Below are 13,301 nucleotides of genomic sequence, written 5' to 3' on the forward strand. Positions count from 1 at the left end.
GGCCCCAGGGGCGGTTCGCGGTCGTTTCCCCGGGCATGGCGAAGGGAACCCGGCTAACGGCGCTGAGGGAGGGAGGGCGGGGCGGGGAGCGGCAGGCCAAGTCTCGCGAGAGCGGGCGAGGGCGGCCGCCGCCGCGCTCCTCCCCTTGCCGGTCCCGGCGAGCGAGGCCTGTGCCGAGGCCGGGCCGGGCCGCGCCGCGGCGGTAGCGGCAGGGAGGAGGAGGAGGAGGAGGAGGAGGCGGCGGCCCGGGCCCGGGCTCCGGGACGCTGAGGCAAGATGCCGGGCGGACGGGTGTGCGCCGCTTGCGGCTGCTCGGAGATCGAGGTGGACGCGGCGCGCGGGGACGCGGTGTGCACGGGCTGCGGCTCGGTGCTGGAGGACAACATCATCGTCTCCGAGGTGCAGTTCGTGGAGAACAGCGGCGGAGGATCCTCCGCCGTGGGGCAGTTCGTGTCGCTGGACGGTGAGCGCCGGGGCCGGGCCGGGCCGGGGCGGCCTCCCTGTGAGGGAGGACAGGGACAGGACGGGGGGGGGGTGAGGGTGCTGTGCCGAAGGGTGTGGGGGAGCGGGGACTGGGGGGGGTATGGACAATGTATAGGGGAAAAGGTGCTGTGCGAGGGGGGTGCGGGGTCGGTGCGTGGGGGAGAGGGCGCGTGGGGAAGGGTGCTGCGCGAAGGAGGGGCGGGGAGGGTGCGTGTGGGAGCCAGCGCTGCACGAAGTGGAAATGGGAGACGGTGGGGAGGGCAGCGCGCTGTGCAAGGCGGGGGGGGGGAGGCCGGGATGAACGGGGAGGGAGATGGGGGAGATGCTCTGTGTGTGGTGGGAGCGAGTGCGTGAGGGCCTGGGGCTCTGCGTGGGGTGGGGTGGGGGCAGGAGGGAAGGTTTGGGGCTCTGCGTGGAAGGGCTGGGTGCCCGGGGAATGGGGAGGGATAGGAAATTGGTTGGGGTGGAGGACAGGAGTGTTGGGTGTGTGACGGGTAGAGGGAGTACAGGGAGGCACAGGGGCGGTGTGATGGAGGAGAAGGAGGCTGGAAGTGAAGGGTCAAGAGTCTCCTCCTGTAAAGAGGTGGGTTGGGGTGTTCGTGGGAATGCCCTGGAGGATGAGGAACTGTGTGCCTGGAAAAAGGCCGTGTGAAGAGGGCATAGTGTTTGGAAGGGGAGAGAAAGAAGACGGGTGTGGGGAATGTGTATAAGGAGAAAGAAACATAAGCAAGAAGCATGGGAGGGAGCTTAGCAGTGAAATAAGGAGGACTGATGGATTGTATGTCTGTGGGGAAGAAAGAGGAGTTGTGGTGGAGAGGGCAGCACTTGCATATTGGAGTCTGGGAGTTTACTGTAGACTAGGATTTGTCTGATGCTGTTCCTGTCTTCCAACTTAGGGTACTGGCATTATGTTTTTTTATAGCTCATGAGCAGCTCTTGTATCCTTCACGTTTTCCTGTAGTGATGTGGAGACTACTTTTTTAAGGGCTTGGATTGCTTTTTCCCTCCCACCCAAAATTATGCAGGACAGATGGCATGCAAGCAAGAGCTCATTTTGGGATGCCTTTATCCTATGAAAAAAATATCACAAAGAAAAGAGAGTGGTCTACCATACTAAGGCTTTTTCTTCTGAATGAATGAATTTCACAGTAGTTTCCTAAGTTCCTTTAAGGGACTTTTCCCCTTTTCTGCAAATCCTGAGATGCTGTTGTTGGCTGATCTTTTTTGATGGATAGTGCATTAATTCCTTGATCTTGTGTAGCTGTCATATGTGACTGAAAAATAATTCTAGCACCCATGAAGACAGATAAACACTGTGATGATAGGTGGGTGTGTAAAAGTGCAACAGTAACTGGAGCACATTCTAGCATGCTTATGGTGGCTCTATCTGGCTGGCACAAGATGTGGTTGCAGGGGCTTCACTCTGGGTTCATACTGTGATCTTCTAGCAAGTCCCCATGTGGATTAATATATGTAGTTTGGTGAGGTGTTGTTTGTGGAAACAATAGAACAGGACGTTCAAAACAATGCTGTTTGTAGATTTGCTAAGTTACTGCAAGGATGAGAGTGGGCCCTGTTTCACACAGTAAATACTTTAAGGAAATTTGGATATGGGTCATTTATGCTGTTATAATTCTTTACGTTCCAAAACAGATGCTTCTGTTGTAAATAATTTTTTTTTGCTTGACTTAAATGGAGTGATGCAAGCTAATCTGAAAAGATGTATTTGTGCTGTAATAACAGTGTCTTCATGATGTGTGCTTGTCTATTATGCTTGTATGACACTGATCTAAGTATTTGGGAATGGGGAGAAAAGTCCCTTCCTGTGTAAGCAAGATAGAATTTATATCTCTGAGTGTTGTGCTGGCTGGGGAACTTCCAATGGAACATACATTTCTTTTAAGTCAGAAAACATGTACTGGCTGAAAGCAACATTTTTTGGTAAACTATAGCTTTCAGTGACTTCTGATTACATGAGCAGGTTTCCATCAAAGTTACCTGTTTTTAACACCTTCTCCTGTTTTTGTTGGCTCTTTAGGTCCATGGCTCCAAGGGATTCCCTGTGTATGAAATGCCTTGGGCTGAGGCTCCTTGGACTGCAGTCTGGTGTTCACAGGCAGCCCTAATGTGTGGGGCATTTGCAGTGTCAGAGGTGTCTGGGCTACTGTTTTTGAGACCTTGGCTCTTGGTCAGTAGGGCTGTGTGACTCTGAGACTGTTGTCTATGTATGAGGGCTGTCAGGTTCTCTGTTGCAGAGCTGGGAATTGAATGAGGCTCTTGGTGTCTATGGAGTTCAGAGTTCCTGTTGTGCAGTAAGATTCCCCAGACCCTTCCAAGATTCATGAAGGCTTCTGTTTGTGTGCTAATATGTGTCGAATGGTTATAGATGCCTTTATTCGTAATTTATTTTCATTTTCGTCATAAAGAAGCAAAAGGGAATGGAAAGCACTGAGATACTGTTACTGACTTCTCTTTGGTACATCTAGCAAATCCTTTTATTTTTGCCAAGCTGTGTGTTAAGGATTCAGAATCTTGCAGTTGTTTGCTGAAGGAGGAAGAGGAGTACTGCACTTCTCTAATGTTAATACAAAGTGGCCTGTCTAGATCATGCCAAGTCCTTGCTAGTAAGCCCAGCAACCTCACTGTAAAACATGGGAAATCCCTTCTTTTGTTCTCTCAGAGTTGGAAGAAGGTGTGAGATCACAGTTAGGTTTTCCCAGGCAGTATTTATATTCAGCTATCAATGCGCCTAGTGTAGGAAGCCCCAGCCTCAACACTGATGCCTTTCACAGGGAAGCTTGCTATAGCCAGTGTTTTCCAGTGCAGGTGTGTGAGTGTTTCTTTCCATTGTTTTGACAATTTTAAAGCTGAGCATTAGTGCGCTGAGAAAGAGTGGGCTTGTGCTTGAATGTGACTGAAAGCTCTCGCTTTGCTACTGTAGTGAGGTTTGGGGAAATGCAGGCTAGTAAGTCTGTTGGGCGAAAGGGCAGAAGCAGCGAAGGATGGAATAGATGGATATGCAGGCAAATATGGGGGAAGAAAGTTTTTTGGCAAAGTGAAGGCGTGCCTTGCAGATCTTTTGGAGTTTTCTGAAGAAGTCAGTGAGTGGACAAAACAGATGGTTGGATTTGAGAAAGGAGGTTGGCAAGATCCTTCACCAGAAGCTTTTTGAGAATCTGAGCTGTCATGGGCAAGGGAAAGTCCTTACAGAGCAGAGTAACTACTCAAATTATAAGAAATGTAGACTAGAAATAAATAAGTCTCCTGAAGGAGGTGCCAGTGAGATTCCATAAAATCTGTGCTGATGATCTGGAAAACAGGTGAATGGTGAGTTAATGAGGTTTGCTGGCAATGCCAAATTATTTGGGGAGGTAAAGACTGTAGAAGGACCTGTTGCACTTGGTAGCTGGATAGTAGGATAGCAGGTGGGATTGAGAGTTGCAGTGAGAGTTAGGATTGTTACTTTCTTCCACGTGTGGGATGGCAGCATCTGGACTGGCTAGTATAATCCCTAGGTCTTAACGGAGAGCTCTGTAAAAACATTTAGCTTGGCGTTCATTCGCAGTACAAAAAAACAGAATGGGGAGGGGAATGTTAGAAGTTATCAGGAGAATATGACAGCATATACATACACTGTTACATATTCACAGCACTATCTGCAATTTAAATATTGTGTACAGTTCTGGTGTGTTTCTCTCTTTTCTTCTCCCTCCTCAAGAAAACCTCTAATAGAACTAGAAAAGATACAGAGAGGAAGATGGGCTGATTAAGAGTAGGTTTTCTTGAAAAGCTGCTCAGTTAGAATGACTGAATAGACTCAGCCTCTTTAGAATGGAAAAGAGATGATTGAATGGGGACATAGTAGAGGTCTGTAAATACAGTAGAATAACACGAACAAGGATGAGCGATTGTTCAGTATCACATAATGCAAAAACTAGGGATCGCTAAGAAATCTAGCGGCTAGCTTATTTTAAAGGTAGCAAGTAGGAGGTTCAGAAGCATTAGGAGGTTTTTTGTTTGTTCGTTTGTTTTTTCAGAAAAAAATTTATTGTGAAACTTAAGTTGTGGATGTTAAAAGTTCATGAGTCAAAAAATGATTGGGCAAACAGAATAAAAATGTGTCATGGCCATTAAAAAAAAAAGATACAATTCCTGGCTCAGGAAATCCTTGAGCCACAGATCTCTAGACTCTGGGAGATTGTACGAGAGAAGCATCATGACAAGCTTTCCTCCTATGTTTTGTGTTCACTTGTAGGCATGTATATTAATGGACTCTCCCATTCAGAGGTAGGATACTGGACTAGACAGTCCTTCGATCTGACTTGGCACAGCTGTTCTTGTGAGTCTTCAGGGGAGGATCATGTTCTTAGAGCTCTACAAAGATGCTTTTGATGGTTTTGGCCATTCTTTTAAAGCTGGTCCAAGAATCAGGGGGCTATGGCTTTGCAGCATGAAGTGTAGGTGTCCCTAGGTATTCATACTTGGGTTTTTTTTTATCTTGTGTTTTGGGAAGTGGTGAGCACAAAACTCCTCTGACTTTGACAGTTATATAGGTATGTTCTCTCTTAAAAATGCTTAGCTAATTCTTCTGATCTCCTCGTGAGAAGTGGTAGTAGAGGTATTTACAATTGTGAGATTCTGTGATAAGGTGTCCAGGAATCCAGGCTGCAAGGTGAAGATTTATTTGGAGTAAGGTTTATGAAGTTGCGCATGCAGTACTTTGTAATAAGGACTATGAAATCTTCCCTGATGTTAGCTGGGCAATATAAAAGGAGATGGTGTGCTTATGTAAAGATGCAAAGAGAGAGCTAGGCCATCCCTGTCCTGATGAGATGTCCTTTGGAGTTGGGCATGACCTCTCTGTCTCAGCATAATAACGCTGATGCTCTTCATTGCCATGGTCTTGATGGAGGATATGACTGCAGGTTAGCCTAATCCCACAATTCTTACTAATGCTGTCTGTCTTGGGTAGTGACATCATCACTTCTTGTGAGGTACCTGTTGCTTGCTGTGTCATGAGCTGGTAAGTTCTTTCACTAGCAAAGGGATACCCTCTTCATGCTCTGGAAGGGAGTTATTGTGTATCTAGAAAGACACAATTGATCTTCTGGTAGGAAAGTCCTCACGAAGCACAAGCTAGTGAAAGCTTTGATGGTCTCCGTACTGATCCAGTTAATTATAATTCCTAGTTCTGTTGTAAGTGGTCACAGCCAGGTAAGAGTCCATCTTGAGGCTTAACCCTGGACATGTTGTACTCTTGGAGCTTGTGAAGGCTGTGTGTTGAAATTGAGTTTCTGAGCTAAACTGATTTGACCCTGGAAAAGTCTGCAGACACTAGTGGGAAGGGGTTGTCATGCACATTTGAGCTCCAGGGAACTCTTGTTATTTGCACAGAAAACGTTTGAGGCATGTGCTTTTCCTGGCTGAGTCTAGTTTTGAAGAATAATTATCCACATTATAATTGATAGCCAGTTCAGACTGTCTCAAACTAGCCAAAAGAAGTTGCTCTCTGTGGCTTCTTGTCAAATTTGGGGAGCATTTGAATTAAAATTCCTCATTTTGCTAATTGGAATGAATGCATCCTGCTTTTTTTTTTTTTCTTCATACCTGAGTTCTTAACAGACTCCTATCAGTCATAACATTTGAACGCATCCCAGTGTGAAGTACAGCAATACAGGGTCTAAGAGTGAGCTAAGTTTCTCCCTCTCCGTTATTATACTGTAATTGCATCCTGGAAAATGGAGCTCCATCGAGCCCATCTGCATTGGTTTTATGGCAGCTGCTTTTGCAGAAAGGCAAGTTGCGAGTTGTGTGCTGCATTTGAAGGCGGCAAATTTTCTGATCACTCTTTCATTGTGTCTGGTTGGGAGTCCTCTGTCTTGTGGTACTTGTTGGGAGAAACTGTTTTCACAAGTATTTACCCTTAGGCTGACAGGAGAAAAACAGAGTACAAAGCTGAAGAGAGTGAGGGGGGGAAAGCTCAACATGGTGCAAAAACTGATAGTCCAGGTCTCTCATCAGGTTTTTGTTTAAAGAAGCTGAGAAAGTGGAAATCTGACACTAATCAAAGGAGGAGAAAACAGACCCACCTTAGAGAGCTGGTGTGCAGGCAGTGTGGGGGCAAGCTGGAAGACACAACTGAGAAAATACAGCATGAGAAAAGGGCACTGCAAGGCATACTGAGCTTGTGATCCTGAAACATACTGTGTCTGGGGAAGCTCAGCTGCTTTTGTTCCAGAAATCACCTTTAAATGCTTGGTAGTAAGTTGAGAAAAATAGCATCTGATAAGCTTCTTGGGCACAAACCATAAGGCAGTCTGGAAACCTGCCCTTTAGAAATTCCGGGGATCTCGTGTGTGTGTGCTGTCTGGTGGCAGAAGGGCTGTCTTCTTTGCCAGGCGCTCTTGGCCCTTGCTGTTCCTGACCAGCTTCTCCCTGGGGCTCCCCCAACCCTGCCCACAGCCCCGGACCTCACGTCAGACCCCCAGGGATGTCTGCCCCTGCCCCAGCAACTCCGCAGCAGGGCCGGTCTCCAGCTCCCCACAGCCCTGCCCTGCCTGCCTGTGAGCCCTGCTGAGCCAGGCCCCCGTCCTGCCTGGCCTTAGCCTGTCCCTGCGGTCCTGCCTGGCCATCCCAGGAATGTGTCTGACCCTGTTTCCCCTTGCTGGGCCTGATCCTGACCCCCACATGCAGGCTGACATCCCACCTGGCCTCAGCCCATCCCTGCACCCACAGAGGTGCCTGATGCCCTGGGCTGTGGCTGCCCCACGCCTGCTACAGAGTTTGGGGTCACATCTCTAGTAAAAACTTAAATCAGTATTATTTTTCAGAAGCTTTTAGCTAGCTCTTAGTGTGTGTCTTCCCCAACCAGCTGCCTATTTTTACAAAACTGACAGAAACCCTGTAGTTTTGAGACCTCTGTCCCCCTCTCAGGTTTGTTTGAAACTGGACAGAGAGAGGAGAGCAGTGGGCAGGGCTGCTGTGGGCACTGTTTTCCCTGGGGAAAACAGGATAAAAAATGGAGGTTAGCATAATGAAATGCAGCCTCTGTAGTTGGAGGCAACAGAACTGTGGGATGGAGAAGACAAGTTGGTGGAGCTAGGGGCATTTCTCATCTTCACATAAGACCTACAGGATTGTGGTGGGTTGACCTTGGCTTGACACCAGGTGCCCACCAAAGCTGTTCTGTCACTCCCCCCTCCTCAGCTGGACAGGGGAGAGAAAATATAACAACGGGCTTGTGGGTCGATGTAAGGACAAGTAGAGATCACTCACCAATTACCGTCATGGGCAAAACAGACTCAGCTTCGGGAAAATTAACTCAATTTATTACCAATCAACCAGAGTAGGGTAATGAGAAATAAAACCAAATCTCAAAACACCTTCCCTCCACCCCTCCCTTCTTCCCGGGCACAGCTTCACTCCAGGATTCTCTACCTATCCCCCCCAGTGGCACAGGGGGATGGGGAATGGGGTTTACGGTCAGTTCATCACACGTTATTTCTGCCGCTTCATCCTCAGGGGCAGGACTCATCACACTCTTCCCCTGCTCCAGCGTGGGGTCCCTCCTGCAGGAGACAGTTCTCCATGCCATGAAATTCTCCAGCGTGAGTCCTTCCCACAGGCTGCAGTTCTTCACAAACTGCTCCAGCGTGGGTCCCTTCCCCAGGCTGCGGTCCTTCAGGCACAGGCTGCTCCAGCGTGGGTCCCCCGCGGGGTCACAAGTCCTGCCAGAAAACCTGCTCCAGCGTGGGCTCCTCTCTCCACGGGGCCACAGGTCCTGCCAGAAGCCTGCTCCAGTGCAGGCTTCCCACGGGGTCACAGCCTCCTTTGGGCATCTCCCTGCTCCGGTGTGGGGTCCTCCCAGGGGTTCAGGTGGAGATCTGCTCCACCGTGGACCTCCCTGGGCTGCAGGGCGACAGCCTGCCTCACCATGGTCTTCCCCACGGGCTGCAGGGGAATCTGTGCTCCGGCGCCTGGGGCACCTCCTCCCCCTCCTTCTTCACTGACCTGGGGGGTTTCTCTTACATGTCCTCACTCTCTCTGGCTGCTGTTTGTGTCCCAGCAACTTTTTTTTTCTTCTTAAATATGTTATCACAGAGGCGCTACCACTATCGCTGATGGGCTCAGCCTTGGCTGGCAGCGGGTCCGTCTTAGAGCCGGCTGGTATTGGCTCTGTTGGACATAGGGGAAACTTCCAGCAGCTTCTCACAGAAGCCACCCCTGTAAGTGCCCCCCCTCCTCCCGCTACCAAAAACCTTGCCACACAAAGCCAATACAAGGTTACTACTTCAGTAGGAGGGTTATGGAGTAATTGTTGGCTGGCCACCAAAGTGGGATTCTTGCCACACAGGACTTACCCTGCCTCTGGGATCTCGGGTGAATGGGCATCACTGGTGTGTCCGTGTGAGATTGAACGGTGTGACTGTCTTGACTCAGCTGTACTGTTTTATGGTTGATTGCTTGGAATTTCTATTTGTTTTGGTGGCTTTTGATTAAAAATACATAATAAATTACTAATGCTTGTTCTCTTCTTTAAATGCTAGGTTGGCATTTATTATTTGAGATTTACAATAACTGGTGTGAATTAAAGTCTTTTAACTTACTCTTACATAGTGACTAGGCCAGGAGGTTTTAGGATGGTGACAACTATACAGACATAGTCATAGAAATGGGAGGCTGCAAGGGTCATTGACAGTATTAATCCAACTTCAGCACCGAGTCAGGATCACGCAGAGCTCATGGCTCTTGTGCAGTATACATACACTATGACTCTCCATCTCCAAATGTACATGAGTTTTCAAGATACTAATTTGAGGCTGGTGGGAAGAATGTTGCTTGTGGAAAGATACCTGCTTGCTTTTGCTCATAGGGAGAAAGGAAAGTTGTTAACACACCAGCAAGTGTTTGTTAAAACTTCTAGTGTAGGAGGCTCCACAACGTTTGTAAGTAGGCTGTTTCAAATATTAGAATATCAGGAAAAGTTTCTTCCTGCTAATACAATTTTTTTTTTGGTTGCAAGTAAATTATAAGCAACTTACTACAGTGACCCACTTGTACTGCCATAAATGCTGAATGTGTACCCTTACTCTGCAGTGTCCTTTGACAAATCTAATGTAGCTTACCCTTTAGTAAAGCTGTGGTATGCTCAATTTTTCAGGCGTGCCTATGTAAGCTTACTGAAAGGTTTTGCATGTACTATTTTATCCTTAAAAACTTCATGATGGTTTTCCGTCTAGGAGTGTGAGCTACATCGACCTCAAATGTAGAACTTGACTGGTGTTTGAATTGATCAAAGTATTTCAGTCTTTTGGGGTTTGTGGAAATGGAAAGTTACAAGAAGGGAGGGATTATATACAGGGAGGAAAAGCTTTCATAAAATTCAAGCTAAGCTTACTAGCCATTCATCTTCTATGCCTTTTTTTCCTCTGAAACTTTGTAAGATGGACAATTACTGTCACAGTAAGTGCTAGTGAGACAGTAAAGAGGATGAACTCTATGTTTGTATCAGATCATGTGTTTTTGTCTGGTCAGTTGTTATGTACAATAAAGGATTTTTCTGTATTTTTCAATATTACAAAAGTGGAAGGAGTAGCAGTTTTGTTTTTACTTGGTAGTTGTTAATTGGTTCCCTTGTAGGATATATTGATAGACCAAATCCTGTCATAAAATATTTCTTATAGTGCAGCCTCGAACAGTCCTGAAGTGGGTTCCACCAGTAATACACACACTAAACTTGAAATGAAACCGCTGGATACTGAAAAGTGAAAATAATGTTAATATCAGCAAAATTCCTCTTACTTGTGGTCCAGATTTCTAGAGACGACACTAATTCACAGTTAATTTTAAATTATGTAGAGTGGTCATGATGTAATTTGCAACACAGAAGAAAGTATGGATATGCTGGATTTGCAGGCCTTTTTGGGAAATCCTGAAGAGTATTTACCTGTTATACTTTGTTCTAGGTTTTCTCATTACAAAACCAATTCATAATCATGTTATGTTGCTAAGGAAGAGGAGAAACCTGCATCTACTTCATGCAAAAAATAATTATCCGCTATATGTTTTAGTGAGATAAACTGAATCAATTTTTGCTTCTCTTCTGAAATCCTCCAGGTGGCAATCTTGCATCAGTTAAGTGTATAGTGGTTTTTTTCTGGCATTGAGTCTTTTATATGCTGTCCTTGTGATGGCAACAAATGCTTGCTTGAAGTGCTGCAGAGTATACTGCTGTCAGCTGTGAAAATGCTGAATCGTGCACGTAACTTGGACGCAGACCGGTTTCAAAGACTTGCGCAGCCCTAAACTCGGGTGTGGTGAACACAACAGTATATTTATCTTTGGTTGGTAGTTATGAAAATAAGCCCATAGATAGTTAGCTGTGATGGAGTAGATTAAAAGTCTGTCTGGGTAAGATATTCAGCAGTACCATTTCAGCACGCTGTGGTGCATGCAGATCCGTTAACTTCCCTGTAAAAATGGCTGAGAAAAGAATTATTTTGGTTACAGACTTAAGTAGTTTTGTGTGTTCAGAAAATGTTAATCACATCATTTTGCTATTGTAGGCATGAATTGTGATGGGACATTTACTTGAGTAGGAAGCTCATTAATTTTTCTTAGATTATCTAGTCTACCCTGATTATGAAACTGTTGGTGTGATGCAGTCTGCATTCTTTACCAGACCCAGATTTTATGATGGGTCTGTAAATACGTGGGTTTTAAACTGAAGGTTTTTCTCCTACCTTGTCCTGAAGAAAGGGCTGGTGTTTTTTGGTTTTAATTTCACAGGGAAGGATTTTGGTAGGACTGGTCCTATCAAATAGCAGATACAGTTCAGGTCAAGTTGCAAGCAGCTTCATTCTCTGTCTTCACTTGCTAATTTATGTAGAGGAAACAAAATCCATAATGCTGGGACTGAATCTGTTTCTTCCCCAGGTGTTAAATCTGAAACAGCATGTCACTAGCTCTCAGAAAAATGCCCTTTAAGCTGCAGATGCACGGGTGGCTGCTCTTTGTCCCCTCTGTGTGGAGGGACATGATAAGTGCTCTTCCTGCTATCTGTCGTCTCTTTGTTGCTGTTCAAGATTACCACAGACTTCAAGTTTTGCTTGCTCCTTTTACTGCTTGAGGAACATTTTTGTAGAGAAGCAGGGTGACGTGTCTTCCTTCGTCAGTGGGTCAGTGGAGCAAAACAGAAACAGCCAAGGTGTCTGGGTTTGACCCTGCATATGGCAGCTGTGCCCTCAATTGTGCTGCACAGAGCAGACGTGGGGATGGCTTGAGGGACGGTCACTGTAGTTCAGCACTTCAGTAATGCAGGGTTATGGGCTGGGTCTGGACCCACGTAAGCTTTGACTGAGTATCGTCAAGTTTTCAGGTGTTTCTCCTTCATCTTCAATTCTCTTTTGGTGTCTTGGGGGACTGTAGCCCACTGAGAGGACCACAAAAAAGTTGAGTAGCTGTACTTTTGAGCTGCATAACACATCTCTCCACACCTTCTGCTGTCCAAAATTTCATGTAAACATCCAAAGCTAACTTGGAGAGGAGGCTTCAGTTATGCAAAGCTGAGAATCTGAGTTAGTTTCTAAAAATAATCAGTAGATGACAATGTACCTTGGGAGGTGCCACCTCATGAAGGAGGGTATTTAAGTTGGCTTAGGGAAATATTAGTGTTAATGTTGAAGATTTGAAGATTTGGCAGGCAGTACTTGAAGACACCAAATACTTCTCGGATATATTTTTGTATATCTTGAAAGCTGAATGTGAAAAACCAAAAGCTTGTTTAATTCGCTTTTGAAGTTGTAGAGGGAAAAATGGAAAAGGTCAAGAAATGTAAAAATTTCAGTTAAGCTGGGATGTTAATTTGGTTGCGTCTAGTGATTGCTGTTCCTTTCCTTTGTACTTTTTAAATGACTAGCTTTGTAGGGATTTTTGTCTTTAAATGAATTTGATGATTTCACAGTTTTCTTTTTTAAGAGTTTATCTTTTTATTACCCAGCTGAACAGTTACGTTAATGAGTTTGGTTTGCATTCTGCATGTAAAGATGAAAGCTGATGGTGAGACTTCATAGTCAATGGCAACATTAGTTTGCAGTTCTGAGAGTGTAAGTGCTCAACAGACTAGTTTTCTGTCAGTTTTCAAAGCCAAATGCTAATTAGAGATGTACAGTCTTTCCAGTTAACTTGCTGAGAAATGGGCACATCAGGTCTCATAGCAGAATTTGTCTTTCAGATAGCTCTGCTAGTATCTGCTGCAGACTCTATAGCTTGGAAAGAGATTACTTTTATGTACAATGTTATATCTCGATGTCTAATGAAGAAGAATCTTAAAGAACAAAACCACTGAAGTCTCAGCTTAATTTTATTTTGTTTTTATTCTTTCTGGAGTTTAGCTTCTGAGTAAGTTAAATTATTTTGTTAATAGTATTGCTTATCACTACTGTAAGATTGCTTTTGCGCAAGATTTTTAGTAGTGACGGGGAAACCTGTAAAAGAGTAAGGTAGCTGTTTTGACAGTGATGGTCCAATAGAGTTCAGTATTTTGGTTTATTCAAAGATAGAGGGGACTGAAAAGTGGAGCCTTTGTTCTCAGGAGGGGGCAACGGTGCCTTTGATGCAAGTGCTGGATGTGCCTGCTACCTCCAGCCTGCCCTGCAGTTTGTTCCTGCTCTTGCCCTGCAGTTTGTTCCTGCTCTTGCCCTGCAGTTTGTTCCTGCTCTTGCCCTGCAGTTTGTTCCTGCTCTTGCCCTGCAGTTTGTTCCTGCTCTTGCCCTGCAGTTTGTTCCTGCTCTTGCCCTGCAGTTTGTTCCTGCTCTTGC

The 13,301-nt window shown here is 45.7% G+C and overlaps 1 protein-coding gene across 2 annotated transcripts in view; it reads left to right on the plus strand.

Moving 5' to 3' along the window:
* The first annotated feature begins 139 nt into the window (after positions 1-139).
* The window catches only part of BRF1 (BRF1 general transcription factor IIIB subunit), a 176,918-nt gene continuing 163,756 nt past the window's right edge, over positions 140-13,301 (plus strand). The window contains exon 1 of one of the 2 annotated variants that reach the window (XM_075029672.1): positions 140-463. In XM_075029672.1, coding sequence (XP_074885773.1) covers positions 277-463 — 187 coding nt within the window. In that variant the 5' untranslated portion in view covers positions 140-276. The remainder of the gene's footprint in view (positions 464-13,301) is intronic. The other variant, XM_075029673.1, reaches the window with a different exon arrangement.

Source organism: Buteo buteo, chromosome 6 (genome assembly GCF_964188355.1).
Source record: "Buteo buteo chromosome 6, bButBut1.hap1.1, whole genome shotgun sequence".
NCBI lineage: Eukaryota > Metazoa > Chordata > Aves > Accipitriformes > Accipitridae > Buteo > Buteo buteo.